Below are 14,461 nucleotides of genomic sequence, written 5' to 3' on the forward strand. Positions count from 1 at the left end.
CTTCCCTGTTGGTTAGGTTCAGGTCAAGTAAGGCCATACCTCTTGTTCCTAGTTTTATTTTCTGCTGGAGGAAGTCATCAGTTACATAATGGTTTGCAAGTGGATTTCCATATCATTCAGTTATTGGGGTTTGCCTGGGTTCTGGAAAAGCAAGCTGGTGTTCACGGGGACCATTCTAGTCCACTTCTTCACCTTGCATTTGGAAGAAAAAGAAGGGGGGAGGAAGCAAGTCTCTAGTCTAGTCTATAATAAGGAAAGCAATGATGTAAGTGGATGGGGAAGACTAGATGCATAGTTCAGTTGTGTGTAGATGGAAGTTCATGCTTACTATAGAAGCTGTTTTTCCCCATGCAGAAGTGAGAGATGCCCATGGTTGATAAAACTATCCAGCATTTTAATGTAACTGCAGTTGTAGTGTCATGCCTCTCTTCCCTCCTCTCCACCTCCCCTCCCTGAAAGGCTGCAGAAGACAGTTCATTTCCAGGTCAGTTCTTCTCTTATATGAAAAGATTTATTTTTATTTTTTAGCATTTAAAGTTGTTCTGTTGAAGCCAATACATCATACTATAGTGTTTGGGTGGTTAACTGTGGCTGAGAATAGTTCACTAGAGTTTTGCATTATTTACTGTTATTCTTTGCCACAGCTGCCCATTTTGAACCCTGCAATATGGAGTTAGGATTATATAGAGAACAATGTTTAACTGCCTGTTAATATTAAAAATGGAGTTAACAATGGGGTTGAGACTGGTTTGGGTTTCCAGCCCAAAATTTCCCATTTGGAATACCTCTCCAGTTTCAGCAAAGGGATTCTACTTTCTATTGCCCTGTTCCAACTGTCTTAACTCAGATCTAGCACTCAGTTACATGCAGAAACTTTTGCTCTGTTGACACATGCAGGTACATTAAAAGCATGATATTTTAAAACTTTTTGAGTTTTGGAGTGGTGTATGTATGCAACATACCAATATTTTGGCCTTGGCCTTATTATGCATCTACTCCTCCAAGAGCAAGTTTTGACTAGAGGAACATGTGCTGGATCTCCCATCATTGATCTCTCAGGCCTTGTTGGAAAAAGCAGCCATGAAGGAGAATGGAGTGGGTATGGAAGTACAGAATTTGAAAATACCAAATGCTTTCTCTCTGTGTTTGCATCCTTCTTCCATTCAAACCTATCTTCTTCTCCCTTTTATATTTCACATTTTCTTTTTACTTTACTTCTGCCAGAATGCTTCACCTACCAATAACAGAGCTAACTCTTACTGAAGATCAGGCAGGCAGTGTTTGCTCTGATCTTTGCTGTTACTATGAATAAGCCCCATCTCTTTTAACCTCAGCTTTCATGTATGTGATCCTTGATCCTCTCCCACTCCACTGTATTTTTGGTAACCTGAGATTTGTGCATACATAGAAGAATAAAATATTAAGGATGTAAAGAAGAGAATAAATCATACCCTGATTAATTTTTTTGGCTGGTTTTGGAAGTGGCATTAGGAAAGGTGCTGAAGCAAACAAGGTAGATGCAACTGGATTACTTGCTGGAAGCCAAAGAAATCATGTATTCAAACAAAACTGCAGCACCAGTTTCATAAGGCAACCATGGAGTGCTACCAGGTCTCTGCTATCATGAATTATGAGTAAACAAACGGTTCCTGGCCTCACCTTTCACATCTTGTAAATTATTAGAATAGTATAGGTGAAGTATTTCTTGTCATGTTAGCTGACTGTACAGCTGATTTATGTCAGATGTTAAGGTCATATGCCCTAATGCTCCATAGCATGATGCATTGTGTTACAATTGTTAACCTACTTTTGATACTTGCATGAGAACCAGTGTGGCATAGTGGTTAGAAAGTTAGACTAGGATTTGGGAGAACAGGATTGTGATCCCACTTGATGATTTTGGGCCAGTTGCTAAATCTCAGCCTAACCTACCTCACAAAGTTGTTGTGAGGATAAAATAGAGAAGATAATTATTTAAGTTGTCTTGACTTCCTTGAAAGTAAAAAAAAAATGCAAGTTATAACAAATAAAAACATGCTTAATAAGTTTTAAAATCATTTGGACATGATCCAACCAAACTTAGTTTTAAACAGTGCTTTTTTGGTTAAAAAAAAAGTGCTGGAACTTACGTCTTGGGGTCACACTTTTACACTAAAAAAGATTTTCAATTCACCAACTTTTTTTGAAATAAAGAACTTGTTTACCTTTTGCACGTAGCCAGTCACTCTACACACACACAAATATAATGGTCGCTGCTGGCAGTAAGCACTCAGCGCACGACCACACAACCAATTTATTTATTTATTTATTTATTAAAACATTTTTAATAAATCCCAAGCCAATCCCAAGCCAAGCAGTGTCCCAAGCCGGGCAGCGCCCTCACAATCAGCGCCAACACACAAGCAGCCCACAGGCACTATGTTAATGATTTTTGCCACCAACCTGCTATGCCCAGGGCGATTCACAATCACTTGGAAAAATCCGTCAAAAAAGTGTGCCAGAACGCCATTCTGGTGCGTTCTATGACAAAAAAAGCCCTGGTTTTAATGTAGTTTTAAAGTGCTGTCCCACAGATTGTATTCTGTGTTTCATGCTGCTTCCAGTACAGTGGTGCCTTGGCTCACGAACACCTTGGTTCACAACCAAATTGGGTCACAAACAAAAATTTCATGAAAATTTTGACTTGGGTTGCAAACTCCGCATTGGGTGGCAACCAAGATTGCAACCATCTCTCCCCCACCCCCCGTCCAGTGGGGAGCTGGCCATGATTGCAGTTGTGTTCGTGCAGGGAAGACATAGAGGAGCTGACAACAGAAGAACTTGCTGAACTCCAGAGTGAGCAGCAGAAGGCACTTGTTGAGGAGGATTCCACTGAGGAAGAGGAAGTCAGGGAGGAGGTTAGCAGTGATGTGATACAATCCATTATGAAAACATGGAATGAGTGCCAGGATTTCTTTGAGAAGCATCACCCCAATATAAGTGTAATGAACAGAGTGTTGAATCTTATGAATGATAATGTGGTCTCTCATTTCCGGAGGGTTATGCAGCACAGGAAAAAACAAGTGACTATAGAAAGTTTTTTCACCAAAATTGACCCTGCAGCTAAGAGACAAAGAAGAGAGGAAACCCCTGAAAGAGATCTCCCCAATGTCCTTATGGAGGGGGACTCTCCCTCAAAACAATAACCACCCCCCCAACCTAGGTTAGTGTACTCCACTGTACTGTACTGTACAGTACTTTGTTACTTTGTTGTTCTTTGTCACTTTGTTTCAAAATTTTCTGATTAAAAAATAGTTACAGAACGGATTAACCTTATTTACATTGAACCTAAAGGGGAAATTTGACTTGGCTCATGACCAAAAACTGGCTCACAACCACATTCAGAGGGGCCAGAACGGATTAACCTTATTTACATTGAACCTTATGGGGAAATTTGACTTGGCTCGTGACCAAAAACTGGCCCACAACCACATTCAGAGGGGCCAGAACGGATTAACCTTATTTACATTGAACCTAATGGGGAAATTTGACTTGGCTCATGACCAAAAACTGGCTCACAACCACATTCAGAGGTGCCACATACAGGTTTGCGTAATGGGCAGTTACAGTTCAAAAGACAAGGCAGGTGGAATAATGAAGATCATGTACATGGGGTAGGACATATACAAAACTCACATTTCTAATTCTACAACTTTTAGCAAAACAACTGGCTCTGTGTACTTATGTAATAATAATCCTTCTACCTCTTGCTACTTCCAAGCAAAATACTTTCTGAAGTGTTTTTTAAATAGTCTGTTCAATCCTAACAGTTCACAATGAGTAGCAAAGTGCTAAACACAAAGTACTAAGTTCAAAACATTAGACAGAACAACCCCAAAACGTATAGGATACTGTAAATCCTACTTGACTAGGCGAAAAATTATTGGAAGCTGGGTTCCCGCGGAACTTCCAAACCAAACCCTGTCAGTTCCCAGAGTCTGTCTGAACCACTTGTAGACAGAAACCTTGAGATAAGCTCTTCCTCCTCCACCAGTTCTGCATCCATAGACCTCATTTCCTTACCATCCTCATCCAAAGAGTCAGTATCACCCTGGCCATGAAAAGCACACCAATAGCTGCCTTTTTCATTCTCTCTCCCCCACCCCCAAAGTAGGGAAGGGATTATGTACCTTTTAATAATTGGGCAGTTATAGTAGTGGAATATGGGCAGTTGTAGCTTCCTCAGTGCTGCACTGTGTACCTGCTTGCATTTATATTCTGTGCAACTATTAAAAGTTCAGAAGTATCTTTTGCATTTTGTTTCCTTACCCATTTCTCAAAAGCCAGACCCAAATAAAGAGTGGCTAAGCCTGGAAAATGTATTACAAGACTTTCGGGGCCTCTAGGGAGGAGTTGCATGTGAAAGTCATGTGACAGTCTAACTTAATGTGCAGATGGTATTGTTTAGCTAGGCCTGCATCATTTGAAGCCCATGGACTGATTGCACTCTACTCCCTCATTATTTAAGTGTATCCCCTGCCAGGAAAGTCTGAATGTCCATTTTCTTCAGTTCTTTCCCACCTCTTTTGTGGGAACATCTAAGTCCTGTTAAAGATGCTCAGAATGGCAGTGAGAAAAATTCTGGATCACTATGTCCATGCTATTGCACATCCTCCCTAGATTCAGAGGTGACTGAACTAAGATGGGGATATTGCAGCCAGCCACTTGGCAGGGATAAGCCACAACATGTCCTCTAGTACTGAGCTTTGCATCCAGGAAGTCCCATGTTCAAGCCTTGGTATGTTCAGGCATTGTTAGGAAAGCTCTCCTACCTTGTCTGTCAGACCCTGGCATAAAGATAATGGGTAGAGACAAGATACAGAATATGAGAGAAAACAAAAGTTAAGGCTGATAAATGGAATGCTGAGCTCTATGATATGAGGCATGTGAAAACTCAGAGAAACCAGCTCTGCTTGAAAAGGAGGTAGCATAAACTGCAGAAAACAGCTATTAGGTGAGTCCATGGTTGGCTACAAAATTTGACATGGAGTGTTTATCAATGGTACCTTCTCAAATTGGGGAGAGAGAACTAGTGGGATACCATAGGATCTGGTCCTTGCACCAGAAGTCTTCAATGCTTTTAAGGGAACCAAGTGTACAGATGCAAATGGGGGGTGGGGGGATACTTGATTATGTAGGGTTGTAGATGCTGGAGGTATGGATTCCAAAAGAGTGCATCTAAACTCTAGCTAACCCACACAGAAACAAAATTCAGAGTGATCGTTGTAGGGTTGGAGTGCTGGTCTGAAAACAGAATTAACAGGGACAAATGCAAAGTTCTATGCCTAGGAAAAAGAAACCAAATCCATAGTTACAAAATAGGGGAGACTTGGCTCAATAAAACTACAAGCAAGAATGTTCTTGGAATTATTGTAGATCACAAGCTGACAATGGAACCAACTACCTAGGTAGGTTGTGGGCTCTTCCATACTGGAGGCATTGAAGATGTAGTTTGACAGCCAGCTGTTAGGGATGCTTTAATATAGAGTCATGAATTGAACAGGCCTTTGGGCCTGATAGACTTATTGGCCCAATCCAATTCTAGTATTTTAGGATTCTCCTACTGGAGGAACTGTCTAAACAAACCAAGAATCAAAGGCTTGTCTATTGTCCAAAATGGGTAAGGAATGCAACAAGCCAGGAGTACAGGTTTGGATGACAGGCTAAGTTTTTGATTCTTGGTCAGTTCAATTGCTTCCACTGGTGGGAGGAGCCAAGCAGGAGCAAGAGTGCTGTGTATAGTACTTTATAGTGTGTGAAGAATAACTCAGAATTCTCTAGAATGTATGCCTCTTTCAGTGCACACACAGCCTCTGTGTGCTTTAGCAAAAGAAAGGACTTCAAACTGGATAATGCTTAGACACTTCCATAGATGCAATACTGAATCATGGTTAAGATATGGAGAGGAGAAGTGTGTACCTGCGAGAGAAGGAAAAGAAACCTATGGTCCATTTCCACTCTCTTAAATTACGAGTCCAGTATGGTTAAGATATTGACAATGTTTGTACACTGGTGGCTTTTTTTTTTTTAGTTACTGGCATTTTTCAACTATCTGAACAGGAAAGCAAAACTATGTTTAAGTTGAAGAACCTGTCCGGGTCTAATGCAAAGTTTTGTAACTTTAGATGGACTGATCTTTAAAGGGGTCTAAAACTAAAAACTCAAACGGAAGGGGAAACTTCCCAGTCCCTAATAAATATGTACTCAGACATGGGAGTGGTGAACTCCTAGCCCTGGCATGTGACAGGGGAGAACAGCTGCTGATTTAAGAGAAGCACAGAAAAGATTGCTGAACTTTTAAAGCAGAGATATAGCAGAGTTAAATTTAGATCACTTTCTTTCATATCATCTCTATTCCTTTGGAACTTGCTGCACTCCACTGCTTAAAAGAAAACAGTTTTGAGAAATAATATCACTGGTATGAAACTGAGAAGAGCCGTATAGCCTATGTATAGAATCTGGTTTTGAACAAATGGTGCTGCTGTCATCATATGAGCAATGATGAGATCCCTTAACATTCTGTATATTAAGAAATAGAAGTGTTGTTATACCTGGACCCATGGAGCTTCAGCAATGAATCTGTTTCCCAGAGTTTTTGCTTCCCACCCCTCCAAGTAATTCAGATCACTTCATTACATGATTGCAGTTGCCTATGCTTCAATCAAAGGAGAACCTGCAGAGTACCTAGCCAAATACTGCATAACAGTACCTGACCAGGTGGCAACAGCTTACAAAGTTATGTCAGAGCACATGGAATTGGATATTGGATATTACCTGCGCTTCCCAAGCCTTATCCAAAGTCTTGCAAACTTTGACTAGTCATTCTTCATCAGACCTCATATGATTTTGTTCATCTCCTTGTGCCCCTCAGCATTTGGACATAAGAAAAAAAAATCTGTGATGCTGGTAGTTTTTTTTAGTTAAGCAAAAGTGTTTGAGATATTTTTGGTGTGAAGATAATTTGCAGCTGGGAAGGAAAGGCTAAATCTTTCCCATCCTGCATGCTGCAACTCTCAGAAGCCTGCATGACAATTAAAACTCACCAAGAAATGCTTCAACTGGGTTTAAGATAGTTCTCTTCTCAAGCCTAAATATGGTGGCTGGGTCTGGAGAGGAGAGGGAGAAAAGATTGAAGTGGAAAGGGACAGGGAAGGAGAAAAACTTTTTGGAAAGTGACATAGGGAAGGAGAGGGAAGTGAGAGAGAAATAAAACCAAGTCAGTTTCATAACCGTTGGGAAGTTAACAATCCACTTAACCATGCTATGCACACCAGCCCAGTCCATTCTCATCTGTGTGGCTTACCAAACCCAGCATGAGTGGGTCACTGTGATGATTAACAAACTATTCCAGAACACCCTGGGTTAACCACTTTAGCAACCCACCCTTGTCAACATGATAAAATACACCAGCAGGAGTAATTAAACAAATTTGGGCAGCACTTGATTGGTAGGTGCAGTATGGCTGACAATCCACCGTGGTTTGTGTGACTGTAACACCAATATTTGTGTGAACTAGATTATTATGAACATTTCAGCTGCAGTAGCAGTCTTACCATAATGTCCAAACCCAGCAAAGGTAGATTGTTGTTGTGGTTTACAAATTATCCATACCCAATGAGCTTATTTGAATAATGGCCATCAGCATGCGCCATTACCCAGAGTGACTTAAGCCAAGGTATATTGTGGCTGTCATTTTAAAGGAAGTTTTTTCCAACACACCTCCCAAGGACATCTCCAATGACTCCTGCAAAGGGTTGCCAAAATGGGTCTTTCATTTTTTCTGTGTTCTTTAAATTTTATGTTCTCTTTTCAAATATATTTACATGAAATGCATGGGAGTCAACAAAAATGAACCAAGGATCCAAATTAGTATCCATCTGAAGTCAGTGTGTATATGCCACCCATATGCATTTCAAAAGCATAGTTAAGTCCATAGCCCATTACATTATAGGTGATGTGTGTTTATCCTTTCAGCTATGCAATACTTTTAGCTGTCAAAAAGACACAGAATTCATTTATGTTAACCACTTGATTTTCATCAAGCAGAAATATAATTTAAAAGAGCAGCAGGTACAGCAAAGAATATTAAAGACTGCTCTAGTACAAAATTTAGCTGTGTAATAACCTTCTTCCCAAAAGAAGCAAGCACTGAACATTGTCAACACATACCTTTAAAAGAATTGCACTATCAGCAATTAGCAGATTAGACCATACCTTATTAAAAATAGGTTGTGTTCAGTAGACATGAAACCAAGTTTTTACTGAATAAAATGCATCTTAATATCAATCAGTGTGACAAGTAGCTGTCAAAGCAAACAATCCATCTATGATATCCATAGCAGGTTCTCTAATTCACAAATGTGTCAAGAAACAAGATTTCTCAAGAACAAATCCTAACAGACTAATCTGATTTCATTTTTTGATTGGGTAACCTTCCTTGTGGACTGTGGGAATGCTGTGGACAATAGTATACCTTGATTGCAGCAAAATGTTTAACCAAGTTCCCCATAATATCCCAATTAGCAAACTAGTTCAAAGTGGGCTAGATGGAACAACTATCAGGTGGATCCACAGTTGGCTACAGACTCAAAAAGTGCTCATCAATGACACCTTCTCAAAATTTAGGGGAGGTAACAAATGGGGTACTGCATGATTCAGTCCTCTTCAACATTTTAATTATTTGGATGAGGAAATGCAGGGAACAATTATACAGTTTGCAGATGGCATTAAAACTAGTTGGGACTGTTAATACTCTGAAGATAGAAGGAAGTGGGTGGGGAAGCTAATACCCTGGAAGACAGAAAGAAGGATGATCTTGATAGGTTGGACTACTGGGCTGCTTTGGGGACTGGAAACAAAGCCCTTGGAAGAAAAAGTGAAATTGCTGGGCATGTTTAGCCTTGAGAAGGCAGGACTGAGGAGAGAGATGATAGCACTCCACAAGTACTTGAAAGGCTGTCAAAAAGACGAAGGACTAAATCTCCTCTAGATCATCCTAGAGTACAGGACATGGAATAATGGCTCAAGTCACAGGAAGACACGTTCTGGCTGTATATTAGAAAAAAAATCCTGACTATAAGAGCAGTACAACAATGGAATCAACTACCTAGGGAGGTTGTGGACTCTCCCACATTAGAGGCATTCAGGATGCAACTGAACAGCCACCTAAGAGGGATGGTTTAATTTGGGAGTCCTGCACTGAGCAGGGAGTTGGACCCAATGGCCATCTGGCTGCTTCTAACTCTTCTTTTCTATGATTGTATCAATTTAATTTAAGCAGAAATGTTAAATTTGGAAATGAACTGAACAGGATTTGGGAAATTAATTATGTGGCATCAACACCCTGACTTATCCTTGATTTGTTTTCAACCTGGTGTTCTGTCAAAAGTTTAATTCACCATAGCTATTTTCTGGGGAGGGTTTTGAAAAGGCTTCTGGAAAAATAATAACCACTCTTCTGTATGTGTTTTTCTTTGAATGTCTGTTCACCATCACAAATTAATTGTAATAGAAGAGGAACTGTTGATTTGGGAAGATCAGGGATGGGATGCAAGTTACTTGAAGAATTTCTTTTATTTAAAGTGATTTAAACGGGGAATTAATTGCCAGACTTTGACTTCTGTGCAATGTAAGTAAATTTTGATAATTCTAAATGTTTACACATAGATATAAATTAGCATAGGCAAATTTGTGTTCTGGGGCCTGTGCTTTAAAACTTCTGAGTACTTAGCAGTGCCCTTTTGGGGAAGTTACCTTAATTGTGCACTGTGAATTACTTTTCAGAAAGGAATAAAATCTATAGGCAAGCTAGACAAATGCTCACTAATTTATTATTGGATGAACATTCTGAGGGAATAGTCTATAAAAGTGAGCAGAGTCTCAGTGGAAGTATCTGAATGGGTGGGTTATGGTACAGCTTGTAAAGAGAATTACCTGGCTTGCAGTCCATTATGGCTTATTTAAGGCATGGTAGATTGCAGTGTGGGTTGGGTGAATTTTGCATATTCAACCTGCAACTGTAGCTTGGCTCTTTATATCTCGTGGCTCTTGTGAGGGTAGATTATTGGATATGGTTAGCAAACTACCTGCAACCCTAAAATGGCCCGTGGATTTTGGGGGCTTTGTTAATCATGCCAACAACCCAGACATAGCAAAAAGCCACAGCAGTTGCCCACTATGGCAGTCATCCAGTTTACATAATCACCAGTGGAGCTGACAAGTCATAGTAGCTGTTAACCAGACTTGTGCAGGCTAATCACATGCTAGTTCCATTTGCATCATCAGTCATCACCTTTTTTATTCCTGCTGCCCCATAGCCAAAGTGCTCTGGGCAGTTTGCAGCAATTCATAAAAACAATAGAATAATAAAATCAAAGAATATTTAAAAAATTGTATTCCTAATGAATGAACACTACTCCTTAATAAACAGCTGACACTTCAAATGGTTTAATTACCATATGCTTTCATTAGCTCATTTAAGACTTTTGAAAGAGTATTGGTGCACCAACTATGTCTGTTTCTAGAGATGTCAGATCTTGCCATGGTTATGTATACCTTAGTTACATCCCATTTCAGCTACAGTAATTTGCTCTGTGTGGGGGCTGCCTTCAGGAACATCAGCTCTCTAGGATGCAGTAGTCAGACACTAAGCAGGGTGGAATATGGGGAGTGTGTGACTCCCTTGGTATAGTAGCTTCACTGGCTACTATTTCCAGGCTAAGCTCGGAGTGCTATTTATGACCAGGTTACTTGAAAGACCATCTTCTTTCATATGAGCATGGCTCAGTTTTAAACTCTCCAGAGGAGAGCCTTCTCAGCATTGCCAGCATCAGGGGCACATTTGGTGGGGACTTAAAAATGGGATCTCTTGGTGGCAGTCTCTTGATCTTCCTGCTGGGTTGGCCACTCTCTGTTAGGCATCTGCTGGCAGGCAGAGAGTTTTAGTTGGGCAGACTGTTGCTGAAGGTTGTTTTAACTGATGGGGTGTGCTTTATTTGTTACATTGTGTTTTTAATTTTATGTTATACTTTAATCAAGATCTTGTTTTAACCTGTAGTTTGTAATTATTAGCTGCTGCTGAGTGCTATTTTTGGTGGAAAGGTGGGGTATAAGTCAGTTTTTTGTTTTTGTTCTTTTGAGAAGTCTGTTACCAACCACGGTAGTTTTCAGATGCATAATTCCACTGTTCTGATTTAAGTGCTTTGTTTGCAAACTACCGTGCATTTTCTTCTGTGCAGTAGGCCTCTTGGAGTTGTTAATCAGCAGCTGTCTGAAGGTCCCCCCCTCCCCTTGCAGTGCTGCTACTGATGTCACTTCCCCCTTGTAAACGGTATGGAAGCTGTGTTGCTTCTGAGATTGGTCACGGGGAGGGGAAAGAAGGGGCAGGGGGAGGGAGAGAGAGACTGACTGACTGAGTGCATGCTGTATCCTGGGACCCTGTTTACTTAACATTTCCAGCCAAGGAAGTCCTGGTTTAAATTTGATTGTGGGTGCCGCCTGTCCATATGAGATGAGGAAGTGATTGCTGTGGGATTTTAGAAATTCCTTTGTTTAAACTCTTAGTGAATGTGGATTATGAGAATGCAGAATGCCTTTCCTTTTGGGCCTGCGGCAGGTAACTTGTTTTTGGTTTGTTTTACTTGTTAGGGTGGAGAATATGAGGTTCTGTTGACTTAAAAAAACAACTACTTTGCTTCCTTTGTGAAAGTCAGCCACTTAAATAGCCATTCAGATCTTGCCTGCCTTCTCGATTGTGTGTATTCTAGAGGAAGAAGAACTGACTTTTACTGGACATGTAGATAAGTGGGGCGAGTTATTTTTTAGGAACAAGAAGATGTGAGATTTTTTCATTCTGCATTCTGTGGCTTTTGCTTTTCTAATAAGAAAATTCACATTTAGAGTTGCAGAACTGTTTTCTTCTAAAGGTTTGTTTCTGGTTTTGATTTTTTAAATTTATTTTTGTTGACTAACTTCTGTTTTAGAGTAAGCAAACAACTACCAGTATGGAGTTCAAATTGGAAACTGTCAGAATTAAGAATGTTTATACTTGTAAAAACCCAGATGTTTCCAAATATGAATTGCTACCCTGGAGATTTAAAAAGTTCTGGAGATTTTATAATTGCTAATATAGAATAGAATGAGAAAAGATAGCAACAGAACTGACCTAGCTATTTTATGGCAGAAGATACTGCTAATTTGTATCAAGTCTGAAATCTTTTTAAACTCCTAGCAGTTTCCAAGTGACCCTCTTTCAGCACTTGTTCTGGGATGTATCGCCTTGCATGATACAACTTGCATGTCTCACCAAAGTTATATTTGTTAGGCAGAAAATAGCAAATGAGGGTTGAGGGTGTTTTGGTATGTATTAAATTTCTAAAGCATTTTTGGTTATTTACTGCTGTTAATTTTACTTCTAATAAAACACTGCAAAACGTAAAGCAACTGCCTTTAATTTGTAGTTACCTGGTTTTTTTTTTTTTTAAATCCAGATCTGATTTTTTATGTAAAGTTATTTAGAGTTGAAGCAAGAATTATCTCTAGGACAGTGACCCCTTGAAGTTGACTGCAGTGCTTATTGAAGCAGGCAGAGTGAATTCACATTATCTGTATTGTTTCGAATAAAAGTAGAATCACAATGTGGATTGTTGTTTAGTCCGAAAGAAGAAAAATATATACTGACAATATAAACACATCAATAATATCAGAACAGTTTGAGTTTAAGTATATTAAGTTATTAAGTCATATTAAGTTTCCTGAGAGTTTGTAATTCTCCTGAGGAATGCTGAAATTTTGCTGAAGCATTTGACGTTTGAATTACATCAGCAACAGACGCCTACGTGACTGTAGAAATCTTTTAATTCCATGTATATCTCCTGAAAGGAAATTTGGGCAACTTTTGTACCACAGTTGTGCTTTCTGTTGTGCAGCTCTTGTTTGCTGACAATATAAGTTTTAAAGGTGATAATCTGGTACGTGTAACCAGTTTGCATACTTATCTTTGTTTCATTTGTGTTTTCCACTTGGCCCTAACTTCTAATGTTTGCCTCAGTCTGTTGTTCAGAACTCTTTCTTGCCTAATGTTTACTCCTGTCTGTTGTTCACAGAGCCCAGTCAGCTTCTTTTCCAGAACCCAGGTAGGTTTACTATTTCTCCCAGCAGAAATACCTATACATCAAATATAGGCTAGCTTTTAAAATAGCCATTGCCTAACATAGATCCCGAATTAGAAAATAAAGCAGCCAGGTGGTCCTCTGGTTGGTCAGGCTACCTAAACTGCTCAGGTAGAGGCCCTGACTCCTGTTCTTCTTCAAGGCTTTAGGTCCCATTGCCTTCAGTTGTATTACCTTGTGCTTATTTTAATGGTCTATTTTGCTTCTACTTTTTCCCCCCTGAAGGTTTTCCAAAATAGAAGTGTTACACTCAGTTACATAGTTTGTACTTTCTTGACAGCCAAGCACCATAAGGTGTTATTCATAACTATCCATTTGAACTGATAGCAATTTCCATCTAGTATGAACAGCTCTATGCTGAGTAAATGTGATAAGCACTCCATGCTGTATAACTGAATGTGTCAGAACTTTTCAGTATGAAATTTGTTGATTTCTTATGTTAGTCTTTCTGTAAATATCCTGGATCAATTGTTTATTGATTATAAACAATAGGAAGTAAACAAACATTATAAACTAATGTCCCAAAGTTGTTTCTTAGATGCAGGTTTGGTTATTGATTTAACTCAAAACACCTGCACTAATGTTGTCTTCTAATATTTTTCCTTGACATTTGTCTAAGACAAATTGTATTTCATAATGAACCACATAGCTTTAAAAAGCAGAACACATAATACCTTACAGAGCAAACCTAAGAGTGGAGATCGAGAGGAGGTTGATATCTGGATTTTGTCTTAAATTATCCAATGTAGGCTTTTAAATCATGGGGTGTGGGAGAAGGAGAATAGCTTTACCAGTTTCAGGGTGGTGCATAGTTGAGGAATCAGTCCTCAGGGCCTTGGATCCAAAGCTTCCCTAATACACATGCAGAGCACCACATTTTGGATCTTACCACCAGTATTGCTGGAAGTATTCTTAGGCCCATGGAGCTTTCTGTGGGCTTGACTTATTCTAAATTGCCACCTGAGGAAATTTGATTGCTCTATCCAGGACTTAAGTTATATTTTACGTACAAGGTGGGCCAAAGTAGGTATACAATCATGTTTATTGCCTTAAATGCTTGAAATGTCCTCCATCAACATTGCAACATTCCTGGAACCTGTCCCCGACACTGTGACACAAATTCCAGTTAGCACCAATGTTGATAAACGCTTGTGAAATGGAGTGGACTAATTCAAGGATTTCAATTCATCCTCCATGATCAGATCAGTAATATATACCTACGTTTGGCCCATCCAGTATATGAGTATGTGAAT

General features: G+C 39.5%; 1 protein-coding gene across 5 annotated transcripts in view; it reads left to right on the forward strand.

Annotated features, from left to right (window-relative positions):
• WBP1L (WW domain binding protein 1 like) overlaps positions 1–14,461 on the forward strand; it is a 72,991-nt gene that overhangs the window by 36,243 nt on the left and 22,287 nt on the right. For 2 of the 5 annotated variants that reach the window (XM_044437706.1, XM_044437699.1), the window contains exon 2: positions 13,143–13,172. The exons of 1 other annotated variant lie outside the window; for it this stretch is intronic. In XM_044437706.1, the coding sequence (XP_044293641.1) occupies positions 13,143–13,172 (30 nt within the window). Of the gene's footprint in view, positions 1–11,322; positions 11,654–13,142; positions 13,173–14,461 lie in introns of those variants that run through there. 2 more of the 5 variants (XM_044437716.1, XM_044437725.1) reach the window with 2 other exon arrangements.

The sequence above is a fragment of the Varanus komodoensis genome, unplaced genomic scaffold, assembly GCF_004798865.1.
Source record: "Varanus komodoensis strain SLA01 unplaced genomic scaffold, ASM479886v1 scaffold1, whole genome shotgun sequence".
Lineage (NCBI taxonomy): Eukaryota > Metazoa > Chordata > Lepidosauria > Squamata > Varanidae > Varanus > Varanus komodoensis.